The sequence below is a fragment of the Alternaria incomplexa genome (genome assembly GCF_024043165.1).
Source record: "Alternaria incomplexa strain BMP 0042 chromosome Unknown scaffold_4, whole genome shotgun sequence".
In the NCBI taxonomy this organism is placed as follows: Eukaryota; Fungi; Ascomycota; class Dothideomycetes; order Pleosporales; family Pleosporaceae; genus Alternaria; species Alternaria incomplexa.
In genome coordinates, this window is record NW_026249853.1 from 167,445 (window position 1) to 190,296 (window position 22,852).

The 22,852-nt window shown below is 52.3% G+C and overlaps 10 protein-coding genes across 10 annotated transcripts; 3 read left to right on the forward strand and 7 right to left on the reverse strand.

Annotated features, from left to right (window-relative positions):
- Positions 1–1,024: 1,024 nt before the first annotated feature.
- J4E90_003247 (uncharacterized protein) lies at positions 1,025–3,294 on the forward strand (the record flags this gene model as incomplete). The annotated part of the gene is made up of 4 exons (XM_051432818.1): positions 1,025–1,061; positions 1,110–1,345; positions 1,394–2,001; positions 2,052–3,294. 4 exons carry the CDS (start codon positions 1,025–1,027, stop codon positions 3,292–3,294), a joined length of 2,124 nt encoding a protein of 707 aa, XP_051292716.1.
- Positions 3,295–4,287: 993 nt separating this feature from the next.
- J4E90_003248 (uncharacterized protein) lies at positions 4,288–6,124 on the forward strand (the record flags this gene model as incomplete). Its single annotated transcript, XM_051432819.1, has 4 exons — positions 4,288–4,426; positions 4,482–4,535; positions 4,593–5,877; positions 5,932–6,124. 4 exons carry the CDS (start codon positions 4,288–4,290, stop codon positions 6,122–6,124), a joined length of 1,671 nt encoding a protein of 556 aa, XP_051292717.1.
- Positions 6,125–6,541: 417 nt separating this feature from the next.
- On the reverse strand, positions 6,542–8,139 carry J4E90_003249 (uncharacterized protein; the record flags this gene model as incomplete). Its single annotated transcript, XM_051432820.1, has 3 exons — positions 6,542–7,304; positions 7,357–7,804; positions 7,854–8,139. The coding sequence occupies 3 exons, from the start codon at positions 8,137–8,139 to the stop codon at positions 6,542–6,544; spliced, it is 1,497 nt and encodes a 498-aa protein (XP_051292718.1).
- Positions 8,140–8,778: 639 nt separating this feature from the next.
- J4E90_003250 (uncharacterized protein) lies at positions 8,779–10,931 on the reverse strand (the record flags this gene model as incomplete). Its single annotated transcript, XM_051432821.1, has 2 exons — positions 8,779–10,161; positions 10,230–10,931. The coding sequence occupies 2 exons, from the start codon at positions 10,929–10,931 to the stop codon at positions 8,779–8,781; spliced, it is 2,085 nt and encodes a 694-aa protein (XP_051292719.1).
- A 942-nt stretch (positions 10,932–11,873) lies between these two features.
- J4E90_003251 (uncharacterized protein) lies at positions 11,874–12,452 on the reverse strand (the record flags this gene model as incomplete). Its single annotated transcript, XM_051432822.1, has 1 exon — positions 11,874–12,452. The coding sequence occupies one exon, from the start codon at positions 12,450–12,452 to the stop codon at positions 11,874–11,876; it is 579 nt and encodes a 192-aa protein (XP_051292720.1).
- A 372-nt stretch (positions 12,453–12,824) lies between these two features.
- J4E90_003252 (uncharacterized protein) lies at positions 12,825–13,490 on the reverse strand (the record flags this gene model as incomplete). The annotated part of the gene is made up of 1 exon (XM_051432823.1): positions 12,825–13,490. One exon carries the CDS (start codon positions 13,488–13,490, stop codon positions 12,825–12,827), a length of 666 nt encoding a protein of 221 aa, XP_051292721.1.
- Positions 13,491–13,819: 329 nt separating this feature from the next.
- J4E90_003253 (uncharacterized protein) lies at positions 13,820–14,725 on the reverse strand (the record flags this gene model as incomplete). The annotated part of the gene is made up of 1 exon (XM_051432824.1): positions 13,820–14,725. One exon carries the CDS (start codon positions 14,723–14,725, stop codon positions 13,820–13,822), a length of 906 nt encoding a protein of 301 aa, XP_051292722.1.
- Positions 14,726–17,504: 2,779 nt separating this feature from the next.
- On the forward strand, positions 17,505–18,754 carry J4E90_003254 (uncharacterized protein; the record flags this gene model as incomplete). The annotated part of the gene is made up of 2 exons (XM_051432825.1): positions 17,505–17,574; positions 17,631–18,754. 2 exons carry the CDS (start codon positions 17,505–17,507, stop codon positions 18,752–18,754), a joined length of 1,194 nt encoding a protein of 397 aa, XP_051292723.1.
- Positions 18,755–18,883: 129 nt separating this feature from the next.
- J4E90_003255 (uncharacterized protein) lies at positions 18,884–19,755 on the reverse strand (the record flags this gene model as incomplete). Its single annotated transcript, XM_051432826.1, has 2 exons — positions 18,884–19,476; positions 19,530–19,755. The coding sequence occupies 2 exons, from the start codon at positions 19,753–19,755 to the stop codon at positions 18,884–18,886; spliced, it is 819 nt and encodes a 272-aa protein (XP_051292724.1).
- A 325-nt stretch (positions 19,756–20,080) lies between these two features.
- VPS1 (vacuolar protein sorting-associated protein 1) lies at positions 20,081–22,451 on the reverse strand (the record flags this gene model as incomplete). Its single annotated transcript, XM_051432827.1, has 6 exons — positions 20,081–20,334; positions 20,383–21,283; positions 21,334–22,075; positions 22,132–22,226; positions 22,306–22,375; positions 22,432–22,451. The coding sequence occupies 6 exons, from the start codon at positions 22,449–22,451 to the stop codon at positions 20,081–20,083; spliced, it is 2,082 nt and encodes a 693-aa protein (XP_051292725.1).
- Between the last annotated feature and the right edge of the window lie 401 nt (positions 22,452–22,852).

Below are 22,852 nucleotides of genomic sequence, written 5' to 3' on the forward strand. Positions count from 1 at the left end.
TACAGGTCACCACACGCGCAGTCTGCTGTCGAACACATGCTCGGTCCCACATTCTCGAGACGACACTGCCATGTTGCGGAGATGAGGGGTCGGGCCACGTAATTTGACACCTCAGAACACGACCCATGTAGCCGTCAAGTTTGAGCTAGCTGGGTAGCACGTCGAGTGTCCGGTCAACGACGGGTAGTGGTCATCTTGTCCTAGACTCTAATTTTGCGGTTGCTGAGGAGAACCGCGACGGATAACATGGTGCGCCTGCCCTGGCGGTTAGACAGCCATGGAGGCCCATCGTCGCCCTCGTGCTAATTTGCAGCAACAGCCAGGAGTGCGCTGTACAGGCGGCCTGTTTCAGGCTACGAGGACTGTTCGTAATCCAGCCTAGCTGGCGGTGAGTGGCATGGTAGGTTTGACATGCCTGGAGTGCCTCGCAGCACCATGTCGTTAGCCCACGTTTCCCTCAGCAACCGGAAAAGTAAACCTCGGCGGGATGAGGCGCAGACGATGCACCACCACACACGTCTATTGGCAAGACGGCTGACGGTTTTGGTAGCCGCTGCTGCATGACGGCCGCAGTGGGGAGCTCATGCAGGGCAACATTGGAGAGGAGAGGAATGGGCTGCTCTGGATTTGGCGTCGACAAACTGGTCTTGGATGCCAAAGGCTCTACGACACTGCTCCGACGTCTGGTGCGCTGTCCTGGACATGCCCGACCTGTGTTGTTTTTCTACAGCACTGATACCTACCGACGTCATGCCAATCTCCGCCAAAAAGTCGCGGCGGGGATGTGCGTTTGTTTGACGATCAGGCTGGTTGCCTCGGCGATGATAGGGCTGGACCCTGCGCGATACTCTGATATACACCACAACGGCGGCGCAATTGAGCAGCCCAGTACCACAGCCGAGTCTTATTCCTATCCCAACACTCTTCCGCCGAAGCACCACTGCATCTATCCTGGCCCGACCCCGACCACATCCCATATCTCTCAGCCATTGCGCTTCGCCTAGCGACGTTGTAATCGCCCGCCATGGCCGAAAACTATCAAGTCATGGAGGAGCTGGGCAGTACGTTTTGACATAGCCTGGTCGATTTGCCATTACTGACCATTGCAGGCGGCAGCTTCGGAAAGGTGTTCAAAGCCATTGACCGCACAACGGGCGAGACTGTCGCCATCAAGCACATCGACCTCGAAGACAGCAGCGAAGAGCTCGCCGACATCCAAGCCGAGATCTCGCTGCTGAGCACCTGCCACAGCCCATACATCACCGAATACAAGACCAGCTTCGTCAAGGGCGTCAAGTTATGGATAGTCATGGAGTATCTGGGGGGAGGCTCGGCCGCCGACTTGGTACGCAGTCACACCACCGACATCACATAGCTAGACTAACCGTCATAGTTGGCACCAGGCACTTTCAGCGAAGCACACATCGCCATCACATGCCGAGAGCTCCTGCTCGGGCTAGACTACCTACACTCGACCGGCAAGATCCATCGCGACATCAAGGCCGCCAACGTACTCCTCACCGACCAAGGCAAGGTCAAACTCGCCGACTTCGGTGTCGCCGCACAACTCACAAATATCAAATCGCAACGCATGACATTTGTCGGTACACCCTTCTGGATGGCACCCGAGGTCATCCAGGAGGCTGGCTATGATTTCAGAGCCGACATCTGGTCCCTCGGAATCACCGCTATGGAGTTGGCAGAGGGCGCACCGCCACACGCTGGGTCACATCCCATGAAGGTGCTCTTCACGATTCCGAAGAACCCTGCACCAAGGCTGGAGGGCGACGAATGGAGCAAAGACTTTAAAGACTTCATCGCACAATGTCTAATCAAGGATCCGGATCGACGTGCGACCGCGAAGGAACTCCTCAAACACCGCTTCGTCCAACGCGCGGGCAAGGTCGAGGCATTGCGCGAGCTCGTCGAGCGCAAGCAAATGTACGACGCCCAAAGGGAACAACAAGCGGCATCGCACCCCAAGTACTATGAAGAGACCATGTCAGTAACTCGCCGGACTTTCTCACACAGTATGCTAACAAGTTCATCAGGGTCGATCTCTCTCCCAGAGCCGAGGAAGACGATTGGGACTTTGATACCGTCAAGCGAGGGACCGTTCAAGCACGCCAGACGTTGAAACAGCGTCGCAAACTGGCCCGTATACCCTCCTCAGGCAACGATGAAGTCGAATCCATGATGCAACGGATGGACCTCAATGCAGCACCCTTGGGCGACATAACCGATTCACCACTCCCAGCACGACGACGTCCATCCTCTCGGAGAACTTCCCAAGCCACGGCTTTCCGCGTTCCGTCTGGCGATACACCCACCGCTCGTCGCGTCAGCAATCTCAACAAGTCGCCGTTGGGTGTCGATCTGACATTTGGAAACTCGCCATCGACCGTACGACATTTCAAGCGCGTCTCGTCGGGCGAACGTCGCGCAGCACTTCGCTCAAACCCCCCTAGCAACCCGCCTGCTCAGAACAACCAGTCTTTCCAGCCGAACCCCGAAGCGCGCACCTTCCGCCCATCACCTCCCACGTCTAACCATCCACTGGACATGAACAACGAGAACGAGCCACCTGCTCCCGATGGACACATGCCAATCACCAAAGACGCGTTATACGGTCGCCGAGCGTACAGCAAGGTCCTGGACTCAGTATTCCAAGAGGCACATGCTGACACAGCATCGCCCCATCAACGCGACGCTATCGGACGAGTTGCGCAGGCCTGGCAGCATCTTGACGAAATCGACCCACATGGCGAATTCATGTTATTGAAGGCTATGGTGGACCGCCTCAAAAACGACACAAAGCTTGCGTACGCTCTCGGCATAGAAGTCTCGCCCGCGCAATCGCCATTGAAGCACAACACCAAAACCAGCGACACTAGCCTGGGTGGTACGACCGTGCATGGCACAGGCACAACACGTGTTCGGTCGAGCACTACGAGTGCAGCTACATCGACCGTCAGCAAGTCTTCAGAGGAGTATGACCACACTCCGATATCGACACCGACACGAAATGGGACACCGATCGCCAACTCGGGCTCTCCGCTGAAGGGACCAAAGCTCGTAATGGCCAAGAACAACCCTCACCTCAAGTCCCACAAACGCCGCCAGAGCGCTTTCGTGGTCGGCGAGAAGGGCTCTGGGGCTGATGGCCACGGTTACTTTGACGAGAAGAAACTGCCTGGTTACGTCGAGCCTGGTATGGAGCAGCAGGGGATACTGGCCGACATCCTCTACGGGCAATGGACACAAGGATTGCGTACTCGATGGCCTATCGCTTAGTGCTTTCTTCTTTTCTCCGTCTTGTTGAACAGACATGAGTTTGAGTTTTTGAGCTTGTTGCGCTTGTTCCTTTCTTGCTTGTAAGGCGTTGTCGCGTTGCTCACGCGCTATATGGCGGCTTGGATGCTACCTTCCTCTCTTTGTGTTCGGCGTCGATGGATCACATATTAATGACTGATGAGATCGTAGTTATGGGTGGGTACCGGGGTCTTCATATCAGTCGTTCTGGGCGGTGTTTAATTTGTTGCGTCTCATCGATACATCGGCATTGGCACTGGCGTTTTGAGTTCTGCTGTGTCTGGCGAGAACGGGGGTCTTCTCGATTTCATGTATAAATAGTCTGTGGACGTGTAATGACAATATCAGCCTTTGTCGTCAACATCGAGAGGAAGCGAACTGGACTCGTATGTGATGACGAAACCGATTAACTCACTCTGGCCGGGTTATTTCCGCATCAATGTAGCCTGAACACTTTTCCTCAACGCGTATCTTGCTACAAAGAGTCCTTCGTCACCATAAACCCGCCAGCCACGTGCTCCTGTCGATATGCTCAAAGGTGGACAAGAACGCCGTTGTGCGGCACCCAAAGCAGCATAGTCCAACGCCGTCATCGTGGACCAGGGCTTAGCAGCTGCAAAGGTCCCCCGCACCAATGCATGCTTTACCGCATGAGTACCTGGGTACCGTGATATCTGCATCCCGCAAACGTCAGTGCTGTCATTGAAGTGATGGCATCCCTGCTACCGAAGTATTGGTCAACGCATGTGTTCATAATTCCGCATCCCATTGGTTGCGCGACGCTTACTACGAGCCGCGTGTATCCCTTCGGTAGCGAAATGCCCAACTCTAACGCCTTTCTCCACCGTTGCAGGGCTTGGGGACTATAAGATGGGTCTCTGGGACACCCACATTGCTGGGCATCGAAGCTTGTCGGAGCTTGTTCTCCTTGGTATACATACCTTTTGAGAGACCTAGGCTTCTGCGATTGTTAAGATGCGCATCACGACCAACACCGCCCGTAAAGGCGCACTGCTTGTCCTCCTTGCAAGGGTTGGAGCTGTACCAACCACGACAATTTCGGCAGCTGGAAACGCAGGCGCAAGCAGTGCAGATGTGTATCCTCCCGCTGGCAGTAAGCCTGATTGAAGCTGCGCAGAGAGCGGAATGCTGATGGGTTGATTGTATAGCCGAGGTCAACTCCGAACTCTTCCCGCCAGAATCTGTCGTCGGCTTCCCTGGCCGTAAGTCACCAATATTTCCTTGAGCTCTGGTCTTTAAACTAACGCAACAATCATCAGCGACCCCCACAGGCGCTGAGCCGAATGCCATCCAAACAGCACCGTCGTATCCTTACAACGATGGCGATGCATCTTCATACCCTCTGATCAAGCCACAGCCCCATGGCAGTGGCTCGCAGTCTCCAAACTTTGACATCACAAAATACTGGGGTAACTTGAGCCCATGGTATTCGGTTCGCAGCGCAGACTACGGTCTTCCTGATGCCAGCCCTCTGATCCCGGATGGCTGCGACATCACCCAGATGCATCTGCTCTACCGTCACGGCGCTAGATACCCAACCAGTGGCGCTGCGCCCGCTACCTTTGCTCAGAAAATTGCGAACGCTACGAAAACTGGTCTTGCATTCTCTGGAGAGCTTTCTTTCCTGAGCGATTGGACATACAAGTTGGGCGCCGAGCTCCTAACACCGTCGGGTCGCAGCATGAACTTCCTATTGGGTATTGAGTACCGCCAATTGTATGGCCATCTTTTGAACAACTTTACTGAAGCGGGCACCATTCCGGTCTTCCGAACACAGTCCCAAGACCGGATGGTGAAGACTGCGGAAAACTTCGCTGCCGGTTTCTTTGGGGTACCCGAGTACATGGACGAGGTCAACATTGAGTTGCTTGTTGAGACTCTAGGCGTGAACAACTCCGGCGCACCATACGAAATCTGCAACAACTCGAACATTGCGACCCGAGGCAGTATCGGTAGCCGTGTAGCAGCTCAGTTTGCGAACAACGCGTTCAACGCCACTCTCGTTCGTCTGCAGTCGCAGGCTAGCGGTATCAACTTTACTTCCACCGACGCCGTCGCTATGCTCCAACTTTGCTCGTATGAGACACACGCTCTCGGCTACTCTGCCTTCTGCAATCTCTTCAACGAACAAGACTTCCTGAATTATGAGTACTACTTCGATCTGTCCTTCTACTACAACAACGGCCCAGGATCCCCTGTGTCTGCTGCTCAAGGCAAAGGCTTCCTAGACGAATTCATCGCACGCTTCACCCATCAGTATCCCGGCGCTAACTCCGCGCTGAACGAGACTTTCGACAACTCGTCGACATACTTCCCGCTCGACCAGTCTATCTATGCCGATGCTACGCACGAAGTTGTCGTCCTTGATACACTCACTGCGTTCAACTTGACGGCTTTGTTCAAAGGCCCACCGCTGAGTCCTCTTGGTAATGAAGGGCAAAACAGCTTCGTAGCTAGCAAGCTCGTGCCGTTTGCCACCCACTTCACCACTCAGGTTCTTTCTTGCCCTGCTATGCAACCAACAAAGCAGATCAGATTCATTGTGTACGTATTCTCTTTTCTTTCGAAACTCGATGCACAGCTAACCTGGTCAATCAGTAATGACGCCGTTGTCCCGATCAATGAGTCTCATCCAGGATGTCCCGCTGATGCAAACGGTCTCTGCTCTTTCGACCACGTTGTCGAGCTCCTCCAAAAACGCAGTGCAGAAATCGACTTCAATTATGACTGCTTCGCAAATTATACAGTAGAGCCGGGAATGGACTACAACGGAAGGGCACCTAGATCATAGACTGTGCAAGAGTACATATAGTTATCAGCACGATGTAATTCTTTAAGTCATGCAGCACATACATATTATTTTACTTAGGCACTCCCTGGCTAAAGAACAAAACTTTCGACTGCTATGGCATGATAGCGCGTGTGCCTCTGGTCAGCTGCAATTTCTTCCGTGGGCCTCCGGTGACCAATCTGCCACGATAGCCGTATGCAAATCACAAGAGCACCCTAGATGCAAATCTATACTTAGGTAGAGGGCAGCTGTAAGTATTGATCGTTCACGGCAGCTTTATGTATGCTCCCTACAGTTGTGGTAGGCATTTACTGTACATACAACGACTGTAAGAGAGCGAGGTCAAGCAGCAATGCTAAGTCTTGCTATTGGTAGCTGCAGCCACAAGGGTGTCTTCATTCCAGATCTAGTCTAGCTCTATCCTGTTTCCGCCGCAAAGTCGTCCAAGAAACTTGGCGGCGGCGTAGTTTCAACCGGGAACATATTCATAGGATTGTGGTTGACGATCTGCATAACCTCGTCGCGAATCAACTCGTCAGTACCTGCGAAAACCTTTTCCACCCACAATACGGTTTTCACAATCAACATGATATCATTCCACGCCTGGAGCTGCATGCCGCTCATCAGAATGCCAAGCATGAATACGAACTGGCTCCGTTCTGCCAGATCCTTGGTCTCGATTGCGGCGGCGTAGAGCACCCAGATGAGTAAAGGCTTCAAATCGTTCCATTCGACCATGTTCTTCGTGAGTACAAGGAGGAGATTGCGCGATATAGCAGCCGTCCATACTGGTGATTGACCAAAACTTCTCCAAACTGGTGCTAAGAAGAGTAGAGTTCCAAGTCGACAAACCTCCTCGACCACGTTCTCTCTGGCGTTGCCGTGGTTTAGAGGACGTATAGCTAAGAGGCGGTATATTGTCGGTTCCAGCCAGCTACCGCTCGTAATCGCAAGCATCAACTGTTCCTCGTTGAAAGCTCTATCGAGAGAGATCAATTGGACTACATCATCAAAGATGATGACAAAGTCAAGCTGCATTGGTAGCTCCTGTTTCCAGACTAACGATATGCCGTTACACGTCCGTGGGGAGTTTGGTGGAGATTTCGAGTCCACTATCCATTGTCGTGGCATTGGCACAATAGGAGGGTGGTCTTGATAGAAGCTTCCTATGAGGTCTGCCCTATTCAGGCGTCAGCAAATATCAAACCTTGGGTTCACCCGGAGATGCTGACCAGCTGATCGTAACTCGTAAGTGCTCTTTCTCGATGGTATGAAATCCGCCCCTGAGTCCTACTATTCTAACTAGTGCGTTACTATGTTTCTGCCAATCACTGCTGGTAAAGTTCCCCAATAGAGCCTGAAGATTGTCAGCCTCGCCGCCATCGTCGTCACACGGGCGACTTACAAAGTGGATCATGAAAGAAACCACAGCACCTATAGCTTCATCACTCGTGCGCTTCGCCGGATCGTTCATCATCTGGGTGGTGTGGCGAAGCGCCTTGTTGTGATATTTCAACGCTATGGCATCATCTTGTGAAGGGTAATATCCGTTGCGCCTCTGGAACAAGAAGTTTTGCGAGTTGGAAAGCATGTTGTGAAAAGCTGCCGCATCGCTGAGTCCAACGGGGTACCAGGAGCCACGGAGCTGGCTAGGATGATTGCTGTCTTCGGTAGTAAAGACTACGCCAAGTCAGGAAAGAGTCTGACCAAAACGAGTGGATGCACCTACTGTTCGCTAATAGGGCTCGATCAGAGTCATCAAGTTCAATGGGGTAGGGGTTGAAGGGATCAAGCTGACCGCCACCGAACCGGTCGATATCGATGCGACTCTCAGACGGATTCCGAAACTCAAGGATGATTTCATTGCGCGCCCTCTTCGTTCTGGGTTTTCTTCTCGCTTTACCAACCTCAGTCATAGCTAGACGTCGAATGCGCAGTTGGGTTTCTTCATTTTTGAGATCGTCGGGGTGTGTGAGGTTCACAAAGTTGAAGCTTGGTTTCGTGGAGCGATCCATGGCGATGATTGCGGGCCGTGATTGTGGCCCTCACAGAGAGCTCGATATCTTGATATATACCCAAGGCATAAGTGAGCGCGGCGACAAACTTATGTCATCGACATTGGGGCTTCGGCGCCATATCAATAGCGAGACTGGAGCGAAGTGGCAGAGGAGCTGAAGGCGATGCCGAGAGCATGAACCTGCAGGGCAATCGCACAGGAGGGGCGTCATTCCCAAGGCTGCAGCAAGCGAACAAGCCACTCAAAAGCAGGCGACACGAAGGCGAACTCCGTGGAAGCGAACTTCATTTTCGGATAGAGTGATAGTGATCGTTACAATTCGGATGGACGATTGATGCGCTTCCGGGAGGCGTGCGGGAATTAGTAATGTAGGTTACCTGTCAGGCTCGTGAATAAGCAAGAAAGGCAGCTGTGCTCGTCCGTCCGCTATGATACAGCTAGCATGACCAATAACAATAGCAAGTCATTGGATAAAAATGTAGCATATGGTGCGCCGGAGCGAAGTAAACTGCCCGTAAAGATGGTACTGGGAGTATATTGATGGTCTCATGGAGCTCGCAATACTTCCAAAGTTAGCGACAGCAAGTCCGGTGTCCTGCGCTACGCACCAACCTCGGTACATAGGCCCATAACATGCCTAACCACCCACGCATGCGTCCGCCTTCAACGCTGCCACCGCATCGTGTTGATTACCGTGCAGTCTCAATTCCTCCACCAAATTCGGCTCACCGAGCAGCAGCGCTTTTGCCACGATTCTCCATCTCAACACATCGCCTTCATCGATCTCCAATGGTTGCAGAATCCAAATCCTCGACGTCATGCAACTCGCGTTAAGCAAATCGGTAGGGATTGCAGCTTGCAGCTCCTCAAGCTTGGCATCTTTCCAGTCTTCCTTAATGCTTGTGATAGTCATGAGAGCCTGACGCCCATCCATGGTGCATTGCAAGCGGAATGAAAGAGAGCCAATGTAATACATTGAACGAGGATCGGTTACCCAGGTCAAGAAGATGTTGGCCTCATCCACGTCAAATGCAGTACCCTCCAACGTTTCTGGACTTGCATCTCGTTGTAGTTGGTCCAAAAACCTTTGTGCTGGTATACACAGGGCAGTGTTTGGCTGCAGATCTCTGAAAATGCCTTGGTTGTAGTTGGGATGTACAACATCACGTTTGAGCTGCTCCCATAGATTGGCGGTAAACTGAATACCATTGCTGATACAAGTGGCGATGAACCTCCGTCGGTGCTCGTCGCATTCGCTGTCCGTCTGGGCGGCAGGTAAATGCGATTTGCTTGCATCAGCGGCATACTTTGCCGGCTCTGTAGTTGGTATGGTGCCAGGAAACACTTGGCCAACAGCGTCTAGCTCGAAGCTGTGATCTGTTGGTGTACTGAGGATCTGAACAAAAATCATGTCGATTTTGATGACTTCGGTCGAGATCTGCCGGATGCCCTGCACACTTCCAAGGGGAAATTTTGGAATGATGGTATCGCCAGTACCGAGGCTTCGCGACAGCCACGTCTTATTGCCCATGAGTCTGATCGATGTGGGGTCCGTCATACTGAGTGGGTACGCCTCTCCTGCCGTGAGGGCTAGCAGTGCACTGAGATACAGGACCTCGTCTTTGTTGTTCAATGCTTCGCCGTAGTATGCGAGAGCACGCCCACTGATGTTTATCATGATGCTGATGCGGTCTCCAAGATTCTGACAGCCTTTTCGAGCTACGCTGTTATGAGAGGCCATGATACTCGATTTCATGGTCGCTGTAGGAGGTCCGCCTTGGTTCGCAAAGCCCGAGAATATTTCTCGGCCCTTGAAGGTGTTTAATGTGATATCGTTCTCGTGAGACGGCAAGTCTATCGCTGTAGACATGATGACTTGGAGATTTACCCACTTCATCTTTACTATGGAATCACCCGGTCCATTCATGAAGAACGTCGCATTGTGATTCCTGTATCGCTGCCTTTTGTCGCTCCATGGTTCGTTGACGTTGAATTCATGAAAGCACCAGGCACGATCCCACTGCAAGGTAAGAATGAGCAAATCAGCGTGTGCCCCAGGATCCCCTTCTTCTTGGAAGCTTCACGTACCCATCTCGCTGCGTTGATCTTTTTGTAGAAAGACAGATAGAGTGGTCTGACCTCCGGCTCAGGTAGCCATGACTTATGCCACTGTATGTTGGAGATTTCGAAGTTCTCCACGAGATACATCTCCGCCTCAGTCAGTTTCACGTCTTCTAACAGAACCAGCAGACGCATGCATGATCGATAAATCACATCCATGGCAGCAACAGACATTTGCTTGTCGAGAGTATCTTCCTGGTCAATACAGAGCTGATCAATCCAAAGTCCTATGCGAGGGTTTTCTTTCTCACCCAGAATGGCATCCACAAAGGGTTTGCTGAAAGGCCAACGATCGTGCGGTTCATATTTCGGGTTCGGATAGTCGCCTGAATGCCAGCAATAAGAGATCGCGAAATACTGTCGTGGATACAGGTCTTTGTCGAAAGCCCCCCGAGCGTCTGAAGGAAAGACCAGACGGAATGGTGTCTTCAAGATGGTGGTAGTGGAGCGTTGGGAAAACTGAGCAGCGACATCTGGACACCATGAGGACAAGTTCCGAAGGATGAGGCTGGCCTCCTCTTGACCTTGGTCGAGCTTGGAAAGGCCATGCTCAAATACTTCCGCTTTGTTCTCTGGGGTGAGTGTCAATTGAAAGATGTTGTCGCTGATGTATTCAATGCTTGCGTCTCTACTGGCCACATTCCTTGCGGGGATAGATTGCGTGTCCATGTCGGCAGACAGGCGTTTGATGTGTGAAGCTCAGCCGTTCTTCTTCCCATCGTCGAGGATTAGAATCGCGGGGTAAGCCACAAAGCTCACCATGGACCTGATCTTTCTGCATGTGTCTGAAAGTGGCTGGGAAGGGGCCCTAAGTGGAGACCCCTCGGGAAGACAGTCGGCGCCAATCTCTACCCGGACTAGCGCGCCAAGCAGAATCTCGATAACATCGAAAATTTGCCCGGCCTCCCTTCTGTTTCTTCACGCACCATCAGACAGTTCAACACCCATCTCACCCGCATCTTTACGTCTTGTATCGATGCGACCCGAGATTACCTATTGGGTGATTGCGATATAGCGCTGCGGAGAAGGAACCAAGCGATCCATTAGAGCTGGCTGCGCATTTTTTCGGTTGCGCAGGCGGTGTCATAGGAGCGGTACATACACAACCCATGATCATCGTGATTTTTGAGCAGATAAGACCTCGAATGACCGAGAGCTTGCAATGCTTGTTCGAACTTGCGGATGGTAGTTATATGGCCATCTGCAGGATAGTCCACCAAATTGTCGCGCTCGTCGTAATGTTGCGCCTCACGGGCGGGTGCTATCACCGGCGTGCGTATCTTTGACGTGCAGTCTGCTATTATGTCAATGCATCTCGTCAGCTTCCGAGTGATCAAAGCGTATATTCTGCAATCGCCGCCGTCGCGCATGTGGGCGATTGACGAGATACCTAGGTATGATCTCTTGTGGTTCTGCGACTAGGGCTTATCTGGGCAGCTTCGAACCAAAGCACGATGAGAAATCACAACCTTTTAGACACAGAAGACCTCAATAAGCTTTGTTGGGTAACTTTAGGTTGGAACGCTCAAGCATCCTGCCTGTACGTCATGTCAACAGCGACGTGTGTCTTATACACAAGGCTTACATATATAGAATACCCTCGAGCATTCCTTACACGAGATACCTCGAGTGATCCTCTCCATTGATGCGCTGCTCATCAGTTGGCTGGCAGTACACTGGGATCTCAAAGCTATAGCCACTAGGATTCTCCACAGCACCGTCCGGCAAGAGTTGAGCCCGTGGTAGGAACTGAACAAGTTCTCGCAATGGTTTCGGGAAGTTATTCTCGGTGACCGCCCACTTCAGCGGCGCAACATTGGCGAAGCCAATTGCTACTGATGCCTTCAGTCCATCAAGATTCTCAGGGTCAGAAGCGGGTGTACGGTCTACATTGTCGAGTTCTTTGACAGTGTCGTACAGGAGACCCAGATCCGACGATAGATCATCGATGATGTCGGCATCCTCCCAAATTTCCTCAACAATGTCGAACAATCGATCGCCCTTGTCAAAATTCTCAGTGAAGAGCTCGTAGAGCATCGATACCATGCTTAGCTCCGCATAGCGCTGATCATCAAGAAGTCCACCACCACCGCTGAGAATGGCGAGCATACCGTAGTACCCACGCATTGATGTGCCACGAGGATGTGCAGCAACAAAGTCCAAGCCCCCTTTCATCTTCGCGATTGCCATATTGTACATTCACGTCACTCCGAAGGTGACATAGAGGCAGCTATCAAGTGTCCAGAAGGTGAAATCAGCAGGTGGTGGAGCCATCTTTAGCCAATATTGTTCGAGAGTGCATGCGCTCGAGTAGCACATGTAAGCATTTGAGTATAAGCCTCTTGTAAGATACTCATCGCCTCGGTGCTTAAGCCAGAGGAGAGTCGATATGCCTTCTCCCATAAGCTCCATAAACATCTTAGCGTTCATATCCGTTTTCGAGAAACCGACTGATTCTCGTGCTTGATGTTCATGCTGCCCCTGTATAAAGTCCACAGACTTAGCAAGGTGGCTGTCTGCGTGTCCAGCAATGGTAGTCTTGTGGAGGGTACTCCACATGACTTATAACTCCAAGATGGGATGTTGATAGCGCTGTAGCTGTTGGCCGCGCGCAACGACGATTTCAGATTTTATGCCATGAACACCGCGACGCGCACGTATACCATCGGGAATTGGAGTTCCCGGGAAGTTGCGGTGGCAATAAATGAGGTCGTTGATGCGAAGTGCCTTCATGAAGCCAGCTAAGTCTTTCGCAAGTACTAGCAGTGACATTGAGGTGTTTGCATTGCTCTTAACCATGCGTGTTATCTTCTCCTGGGCATCGTTGCTAGCACTTGGTAGCTCTATCTTGACGTGCAAACGCCCAGCTGGAGCTTCCTGAGGTACGGGCCTCAGACTCAGGTTCAGGTATCCGTCCGGAAGTGTTTTGGCGGCTTTGACATGGCGAATATTGATGTATTTTACACCAAGCCAGTGGGGCTGAATTGCGAGAGCGCCCCAGTTGATGTCGAACCGTACCCAAGACAGTGCGTGATGCACATAGCTTTTTGCAAGCTGATGGATATTCTTACTGATTCGCAGAAGAGAAGTCTCGAAGTGGTAACCGCCGAATGTGGTGTTGGACTCTTCGATCTCGCAATCGTAAGGATTTAACACGTAGCTCAGAACGCGGTTGAAGAGCTCTGCGGGCAGAGCCTCTAAGTGGGAGATGGAGAGCGGGCTGTTCATTGTGGCTAGTTAAGTGTGGTCGAGTTCGTTGAATGTATCATGGATGCAGTATAGGCCGAGAAGCACCAGTATTTATACCGTGCGGCGCGAGTGCTTGGTTGCTGCACTTGAGATTTGCCTGACGTATAGGTCATTTGTCTGTGCGCAAGAGAATCCGCATGCACCACTAGGGTTGGCTAGAACTTGTGTCGCATTCTAGGGTTTGCTGCCTATACGCTATTATTTCTTGGCAAGTAGGCAGTATGCAAGACAGTGTGTACTTCTCCTTTAGCTTTTCTTGTAAGATGCGACACAAATTGTAGCTGCCCCTAGTGTCGCTAGGCATATCCTCACGCAAGATCGACCTCCCGCCCCCTTCTTTTCAGGATGACTTGTATGCAGTCAACCTTGGCCATTCCATCTTGACCTTTCATCTGTTGTTCCATGTCCTTGGCTGCCCAAACATGTTCGATATCGCGCATGACGCGTTTCAAGCTGGGGAAATGCTTTACAGCATACAGCTTTTCGAATCGATCACGGACGAATTGGCGTTGTGTGCTGTCGATCGCCTCGCAGCCCGCGGTGAACAGCGGCCACATATGTGCTGAGGTTAGAGGCGAGTGAATATCGACTCGTTGTAGCTGTGTTAGACACTGATTGATATGCTCCATGCTTATCGGGTTGGGGGCACCTATGTCAAGCCAGGTTCGGTAGAGGTAAATGAAGGCGGCGTGGCGATAGGCTTCAGCTGTCAAGCTAATGTCTATGCGCTCTTCGCTGTCCCCCCTCTTACATGCAACGAACTCCATGGCTAATAGAATCTGCTGGATATGCTGACCAGTGGTATTTTCATCTTCCGACAAAGCAGGACTTGTTGGCGATAGGGCTCTTCTCGTCTTGATAGCGTGTTGCAGCTGACTGATCTTTGCAACGACCACTAAGACTTTTGCGATACTTTCTAGCTGTATCTCCCCTTCGATGGCGACAAAGTCCATTTCATGATCCAATAATGGCTGCGAGCCTCTTGACACGGAAGATAGAATATCGTGATATGCAAACAGGCTTAGGAGGAAGCGAGCACTAGATGTGACAAGCCAGCTACCTCCACTGCGCCCTGTTATCATGGCTTTGGCGCCAGTCAGATGGTTCGCGATGTTCCCTTCATCCTCATCGCCAAACAACCGCGCCGAAACCTGCATCATCATGACAGTGGCCAGCGCTGGCTCAGTATCCATCTTCACTGGATCCTGAATCATTTTTTGAAGCTCTTGGATTGCGTCTCGTTGGTGACGGTAGCCTTGTAGGTGAAGTGAAGCATCGTTTGATGCAAATGCGAGATGATTTGCAGCCATTGAGAGGATTGTCGATCTAAGTGCTGGCGATTCGTAGGCCATGGCCGTCAAATGTCGTTGGAATGGTGTCGCGATGCCATTTTGAGGTGAAACTGATAACAGCTTTGAGAGTTGTTTTCCCCAATAATTAAGGAGCCATCGATCGGTTGGAGATATCCCATAGGACAGCACAGGGCTGTTGATGGGTAAAGCAGGCATACTTTTCGCCGAGTCAGGCGATGAGAACAGTACATCTGAACTCGTAACTGCCGATTGTATGGATTCGAAGCTAATATTCGACGCTGGGCTGAGTGCTTGGTCATCGTCGATAGCCTTCTTCTTCCGACTCTTCCGTGGTGGTTTTGCCAATGTATTAGCGGCGTCGTCCTGCCATTTCAGCTTGACTCCATAGCCTCTGCAGATGATATTTAGTCTTGTGCAACGCCCACAAAAAGGCTTCACCTCGTCACACTTATATCCAGCCCCCCTACAAGTCCAACAGCCGGTCCTGGATCTCTTGTGCGTTGCCATCTAGACGTGCGTCGCATCTTCGGTGCTCTATCACCGTAATGGTCATTCAATAGAACCACCTGAAGTTTGGCATAATCGACTAATGACTCAATAGGTCGCGGAAGTGGGCGGTGTCTGAAGTTTGAGAGAACTGCAGAACCATCAGGAACGGGAAGGTAAACGGTGGCAAACCGCATTAGTATTAGCTCCCGCATCCATCGTGAGCCGAGGCCTGCACCCCTAGCAACACGATAGACGCGAACAGCCCATGTTCTTGATCGAGAAGTGCTATTATTTACAAGTGACCTGAACAGCCAACAAGCCTGATATCAACCCTGAAACGGAATCTCGCCCTCCTCAAAAGCCCGCACCCATCTGAACATCCCTTCTGCTGGATCCATGACACAGACAAAGTGTGTAACCTCATTACACACCGGGTACTGTTTCAACCATTTAATGAGTTTCTCTGGACTCACGCCTACTGCTGCATTCTGCCCTCGCTTCGCTTTACGGCCCTGCTCCTGGGTCCACTCTCGCCATTTTCGCTCTAGACACTGTTTTCGCATGATGCTTTCTTCAAGTACTTCTTGCATACCAGCATTGAGAAAGCTGTGATTCCGGCCCTGGGTATGGACGGCCTGATTCTGATGGGCGTGCGGGTTGACTGTAGACTCCAACGATACGTCGTGATTAGTGGTGCTGATAAAGGTTGATGAGCGTAAAATCCTTGCGCTGTGGAAGTCTTTCTCCAGGATGATGGTCTCTGCGTTGGTACAGAAGATCAAATACGCCACTGATGTCTGCATAGTTGCAATAATGTTGGGTGCGTCAGATGCATTATATGGCGGAATTAGTGCAGATGACGGATCCCTTCGTTCTTGTAAAGACTTCTTGGAAAGCCTGTGCCGTCTGCGAGGTGCGCCTGACCTGGGCAGAAGGCAGTCGCGTATGAGGGTGGAGATGCTCGGTCTCTTCCCCAGAAGCACCATGAGAGTGTTCCAGTAATATCTGATGTTAGGTCCTGAAATTCCCCGGGCGTTGTGATAGGGTCGAAAGTTGAGTGAGACACTCAATCCCTTCCTTACACCTGTAAGTGCACCCACAAAACCAACGTAACCAATTGTACTCGCTATCACTTCGCCGCCCACACCCTCGATAAAATCGAATTGCACAATTGCTTGTCTCAGGAGAGGCATAGACCAATCTAGCGTTCGGAAATGCATCATCGTTGTCTCGGCTTCGGGATCCTTTACCATGACTCCGCCACTCGTGCAGCCCATGAGAAGGTCCAGGAAGACATTATAAGCGACGAGTAAGTACATTGGCACGCCAGATGCTTCGCTAATGCCCCTGAGTTCCTCAGTCTGTTCGTCGCTGTGAAGACGACGCAGGAACAGACGGCCTAAGAGATGGAAAACTCCAGTAGGCAACCTCAAGTGCTGAACTGCCTCATCGTAGAGACACGGCATCTTGCGCAGAACATGGGCGTATTCGGTGGCGACCAACACATAGCGTTCGCGTGGCGGTAGTGAAAGGTTGATGGTGTAGATTGAAGGTGTATTGCTTGTCGATTGCGCGGTTGATTCAGACATGAGGAGGTGACTTTGACTGGAAGAAGAATTGGAAGAAAGAGCGTAAGATTGAGGTTTGATGCGAGACGTTCGCGCTCTCAACTGGGGAGGCATGATGTGGTCGAGCACGGGTGAATCTTGGAAGGAAGCCACGCTCGTCCAGCGTTTGAAAGAACAGCTCCGCGACTTCTACAGAGCTATCGGACCTTGAAGAGCCGCTCACGAAGGCATACGCGCGCTGGTGCCTAATGCTAGCAATTATAGCACCTTGGAAGAGCGGGGCGAAGCGCGCCATGATATATTATGGGATGATAGGTCATGACTTATTCAACTCCCGAGGTCGTTCTGAGACATTGAGAGCGAGGAATCTATCGACTCGTCGTGATGGTCGCGTGTAAAGACAAACAGACCAAACGCGAGAGATGAAGCTACTACCCCAGCTTTCAAGCTCTCCACATCCGCACCTCGGCTTCCACAACATGCTTCCCCGCGGGAGTCCTTAGCCGGCGCAACGGCCAACAATGTCGACGTCGAGCATGTTTACTACTAAGCTCGCGTTTTTCTCTCTTCACGCGCATCCTTTCAATTGTCCCAAGTAGTATACTACTCCCAGCTACCTCGTCATGCCGTCAGCAAACCAACCACCTCCACTCGCGGACGTACGCGTCCTCGAGTTTGCAGGACTGGCCCCAGGTAACCTCAAACTGCCTTCGCAAAATAATCCCTAGGCTCTATCTAACAGTCTTCAGGCCCCTTCGCGGGCATGCTCCTAGCAGACTACGGCGCCACAGTCCTCCGCCTCGACCGCGCACCCTCAGCCCCATCCTCCGATCAATTAACGCGGCGCAAAACCTCGATATGCGTGAACCTCAAATCGCCCGCGGGCCTCGCCCTCATCAAGAAGATCATCCCTCAAGTCGACGTGGTAATCGATCCCTTCCGGCCTGGCGTCCTCGAGAAAGCCGGGCTCGACCCTGAAACGGTGCTGTTGAGGTTGAACAAGCGATTGATTGTAGCTCGCATGACGGGCTTCCGTCGGGATGGCAAATACAGTCAAATGGCAGGGCACGATATCAACTACATTGCTGTATCCGGCGTGTTGAGCATGTTTGGCAGAAAAGGGGAAAAACCGTATGCGCCTGGCAATCTCGTGGGAGATTTTGCGGGAGGCGGCGCAATGTGTTTCATGGGTATATTGCTTGCGCTGCTGGCGAGAGAAAGGAGTGGCTATGGACAGGTTGTCGAGGCGAACATGGTTGACGGGAGTGCGATATTGGCGACTATGCCAAGGTTGGGATTGAAGACAGAGGTCTGGAAGAGGGAGAGGGGCACGAATATGCTAGATGGTGGAGCGCCATTCTACGATACGTATGAGACAAAGGATGGAAAGTACATGGCAGTAGGCGCTATTGAACCCCAGTTCTACGCCGCTTTACTCAAGGGCATGGGCCTGGAGCCGTCGGATCTACCTGGTAATAGGGACGACAGGGCGGACTGGCCAAAGTTGAAGGACTTCTTCGCCGCCGAGTTCAAGAAGAAAACGCGCCAGGAATGGGAGGCCATCTTCGACGGAACAGATGCATGCTGCACGCCCGTGCTGACGCAGGGTGAACTCGAGACCCAGGGCTTCGATCAACGGCCGGCTGTAACTCTCAAGTCCTCACCTGGATATGCGATACACGACGGTCATGATGGGAGGTCGGCAGCAGAGGGCCAGGGTATAGGAATGGATGGCAGTGGATGGAGCGAGAAGGGCTTGAAGCCTGGCAGCGGGGGCGAAGATACATTGACCACGTGGATGGGATGGACCAAGGGAAGACATTATATCGAAGACCAAGGGGGCTTGGTTTGGAAGGACTCTGCAAGGTTATAGTCATGTCATATTCTCTGCTCATCATTTGTTCACATAGGCGCTTCTTGTATTCGTAGATCGCCAGTCAAAGGCTGTATATCTTCAGTTTACACATGTATTCATACAGCCCGCAGTATGTCGTCTCATTGCTTAGGCCCTCGCCTTCCTCGCTTTTGGTTTGCTCGCCTTCTTTCCAGCATTCCGGAGCCTCTTCCTCTCTATGTTGGCTTGGATCCTTGTGCTCCTCTTCCTCCAGGCCGTCCATCGGTCACCCGGCACAAACTCCTTGACCTGCACACCCGCCTTCTCGGCCGCACGTCCAATCTGCCAGTTGGCCTCACGGTACGCGTATCCCTTGCCAGCGGTCAAGCTCAATCCCTTCCGTGTCGCTTCGCGCGGGGTATCGCGCACGCTGCTCGGGCTGCCTGTGCCGTCGCCAACTTGTAAATCGGTTATGACAACTGCGTCCGCAGAAGGATTCGTTGATGTAGTGATAGGGACGGCGAGCATATTTAAGCGTCTCCGTCTCGCCGCATTCGGTGGGTATGGAAGGGTGTGGTCTTTCTCGAGGGCGACACCAATGTATTGCCTCTTTGGGTGTTTCTTCGGGTCACGGTAGTATCGTACGTAACCAGACTCTGTGGCGAAGATGCAGTGGTCGCGGCCGAATTTGCAGTTTTCGCCGGGAAACCAGGCCGTTCCTCGTTGTCGGAAGATGATGTTTCCCGGAATGACATACTCTCCTACGATGCCGTTAGCCAGGCCCCTAACTGCTTCTTCAAACTGTAGGACATACCTCCGCTCTTCTTTGCTCCTAAACGTTTACCAGGTCCATCTTTTGCTCCGTTGGCTCGTCCTTGGGCCTGATGCGCTGAGTGCCTTACGAAGGAGAGAACCGGGGTGGGCACCGAGGCGCCATTGGCCACGCGGAGGGCGTCGAGAACACGTGTAGATGGCGCGATGAATGTCGTGGCCGTTGCCAATGATGCGCGGACTGGCGCGAATATTCGTGGGAGCAGCATGACCGCTCTGGTGCTGGAGAGGCGGGCCTTCGAGTGCACTGCGACTTTTCGAGATGCTCGGTGGTCTGTGCATGCTCCGCAGGCAGCCCGACTGCTACGCCCGCGCCCGCAGTCGCCATTGCTAGTAGCATCACAGCGAGTACAGAGCGATCACGAATTCCACTTGCTGACATAAATTGCATGCATCAACTATAATATGAACAGGCTCAAGACCAAAATCTAGCAAGCTGCACCCAAAACACCTTGCACGTCATGGCAGGATGCCAGACCCAGAGAACACGACCTTGGAAGTCTAGCCGCAAGATCCTCCCAGACACGCATCCATCTACTGTACTTGGTTGACGATCTCTTGTGCCTTGGAAAGGCTCTCCACCATCTGCTGGCAATCCTTCCGCCTCTTGACAGTGTACTCTGACTCCTTCAGTAGCTCATCGAGCTCGTCCGTCTTGTACATGTTGGTGAGAAGCTCGCCCTGCATGTTTTCCTTGGTCCATTGAACGAGGTTCAACATGATGGCCTTGGGTACCATGTCGATCATTGTCCGACGAACAATGTTGAAGTAGGAGGTAATCAGTAGTTCTGTACATCGTTAGTCTATGTCCGACATCAACGCCAGAGGCGACTTACTAATAACTTCGACTTCTTGCGACTCCTTCTCGGAGAGGGTACCAGAGGCCTTCAGTGTAGGTGGTGGTGGCTCCATAGCCGCCATCTTCTTCTTGTTCTTGCTGGCGAAGAAGGAACCAAAGAAGCCACCACCCTCGTTAGGATCAAGTGAGGGAGATATCGACCGCGGCGGCACGCTAGGTGGAAGAGGCTTTCCAGTCTTGGGATCCACTTGTTGAGGCCTGCTGCTGTTGTGTCGCTCGTGTACGATGGCCATGGCGCGTGAACCATTGATGAAGTCAGGGTGACCAGTGTTGATGTAGACAGACTCCATGGCAACAAGGTCCCTTACGAGCTTGTTGGTGGGCTCCATAGCCTTTTTGAAAAAGCTGACGACGACCTGGTGTAGCTTCTCCTTTAAGCCCGGGTATCTTCGGAAAGCGTTCTTGTTGAGAAGCTGGCTGAGAATTCGGATCAGCTCATCGTAGACGAGGCTGACACACTTCAGACTGGGTTCCTCTAGTCGCTTAATTTGTTGTTTGACAATGAGCTCGAAAGCAGTAGTACCGACGAACAGCGCTGGCGATGATCCGGAGGAGTTGTAGAGAACCGTCCTGATGTCCATGTCTTTGACCTGGTCGAAAGGATCGACGGCCTTGACACCGTTGGCGTATAATTCGTGGTAGACGAAAGAGATACGAGCACCGCCAGACAGCTCTACTGCAGAAAGCTCTTGGTTGTTGCCCTCCAAGACTCCTCTGTATTCGTTGGTGAACTCCGTGATCATGTTCAAGACGATGTTGGAGCTGTTGCCGAGCATAGAGTTGCCTAGCGAAGCAAGTTCTGCCTGGTACTTTTGTAGTGAGGAGGCGATGCGGGCTTTGATATCGGGGAGCGTTTGCTTGATGTGCATCATAAGGATCTGTAACTGTTAGTTGCTGTGCCGAGGTGTATAGAAGAGACCGAGCCTACCAAGTTCAGCTTGCGCGCAAGGTAGGGTGTACCACAGTACGCTGCCTTGTTGCGATATGCCTTGTGGTTCTCGAAGTATTGCCTTTCGTGCTCGAGCGCGTACGAGATGGCCTTCTTGTTCTCGATATCCCTCTGTCCGCGGTTGACGACTGGTACGTAGCCCAACCGCAGTGGAATGATACGGCCAGCGAGAATGTCCACGACGTCGGTGCCCTCGTCCATCAAGTCGACCTTGGTCAAGACACCGATTGTCCGTTGTCCTTCTGGGTCCACCTCGCGCGCCAGCTTGAGACCATCCGAATTGGCCAAATCGGTATTGGCAGCAGTGACAGCCAGGATGATTGCGTTGGGCTTGCTGATTTGCTTGAGGACCATCTCTCGGATCTGACGCTCAATATCCCTCGGTTGGTCTCCAACAGGCACCTTTGTTAGACCTGGCAAGTCGACCAGCGTCAGTGTGAGGACGTTTGGCGAGTATATCCTCAAGTTGATGGGCGCCGGCGAAATACCCGCATTGCGACCCGTCTTGGATTCCGTCTCCCTCACAATCTCGTCCCTTATTTTGCCAAAGTCGTGAAACTTCTGGCCAGGAATGTGCAGGAACTCGCCCCACTCGTCGACGTTGTTCTCCTGGTCTGTTGTCTTTGCTCCCTCGGTGGTGCCGTTCGCTTGCGAGGATGCGCGGTTGATGAGCTGGAGAATGAGCGGTCTTCGGGTGACGATACCGGTTCCTCGGGGCAGGCTGGAGAGCTATCGTTAACCTATATCTCTCAGGCCATGGCGCAGCGGTGGACTCACAAGTCTCGTCCAACAATGTTCTCGAGCACCGAACTCTTTCCACTAGACTGCGATCCTACGACGGCAATCTGGGGCAAGTCTATGGGGTTTTGGACCTGACTTAGGCATCAGTATGCGTCTTTGGGCTGTTGGTGTAGCCAGTTGCGCGCGGGCGGGCGGAGGGCAGCGACGTACTCCGACTGTGGTGAAGACATCCTGGAGCTTGTTTACGAGAGTAATCAGCCCCGGGTCGTTCACGTTGATGCTGTATAACCATGTTAGCTTTCCGCAATGCGAGGGGCGCTCGAAACATGTGCGTACGCATTTGGGTTTGTCGCCATGGTCGGCGAAGTGTGGGTCGAAGTGGTGCGGATGCCTTCAGTATTCGTGTGTAGAAGCGGGTTTGGGTGTTGGTGGTATCAAGGGCGCTGAAGGCGAGAGTGTCTGAGATCTGGGGTTGTTGCTTGCGGGTTGCGTAGCTGCTGCAGGTGCCAACGTCGGAGAGAGCCCAAGCTTCGATACGCCACACGACTCAGCCCCACGAAATATCCGCGCGACTTGGGGATATCCATGGGCTGCGTACGTCACCAAGCTGTCACATGTATCAAATCAGAGATGTGCTCAACTGCTCCTGTGTTCCGCTAGTAGTCATCTAGAGCTACTTCGATATTTTGACTACCATGATGTCGTTCCTGGCGCACATGATGCGCATTGCGGTCACAGGACGCGACACGGCGTCGTC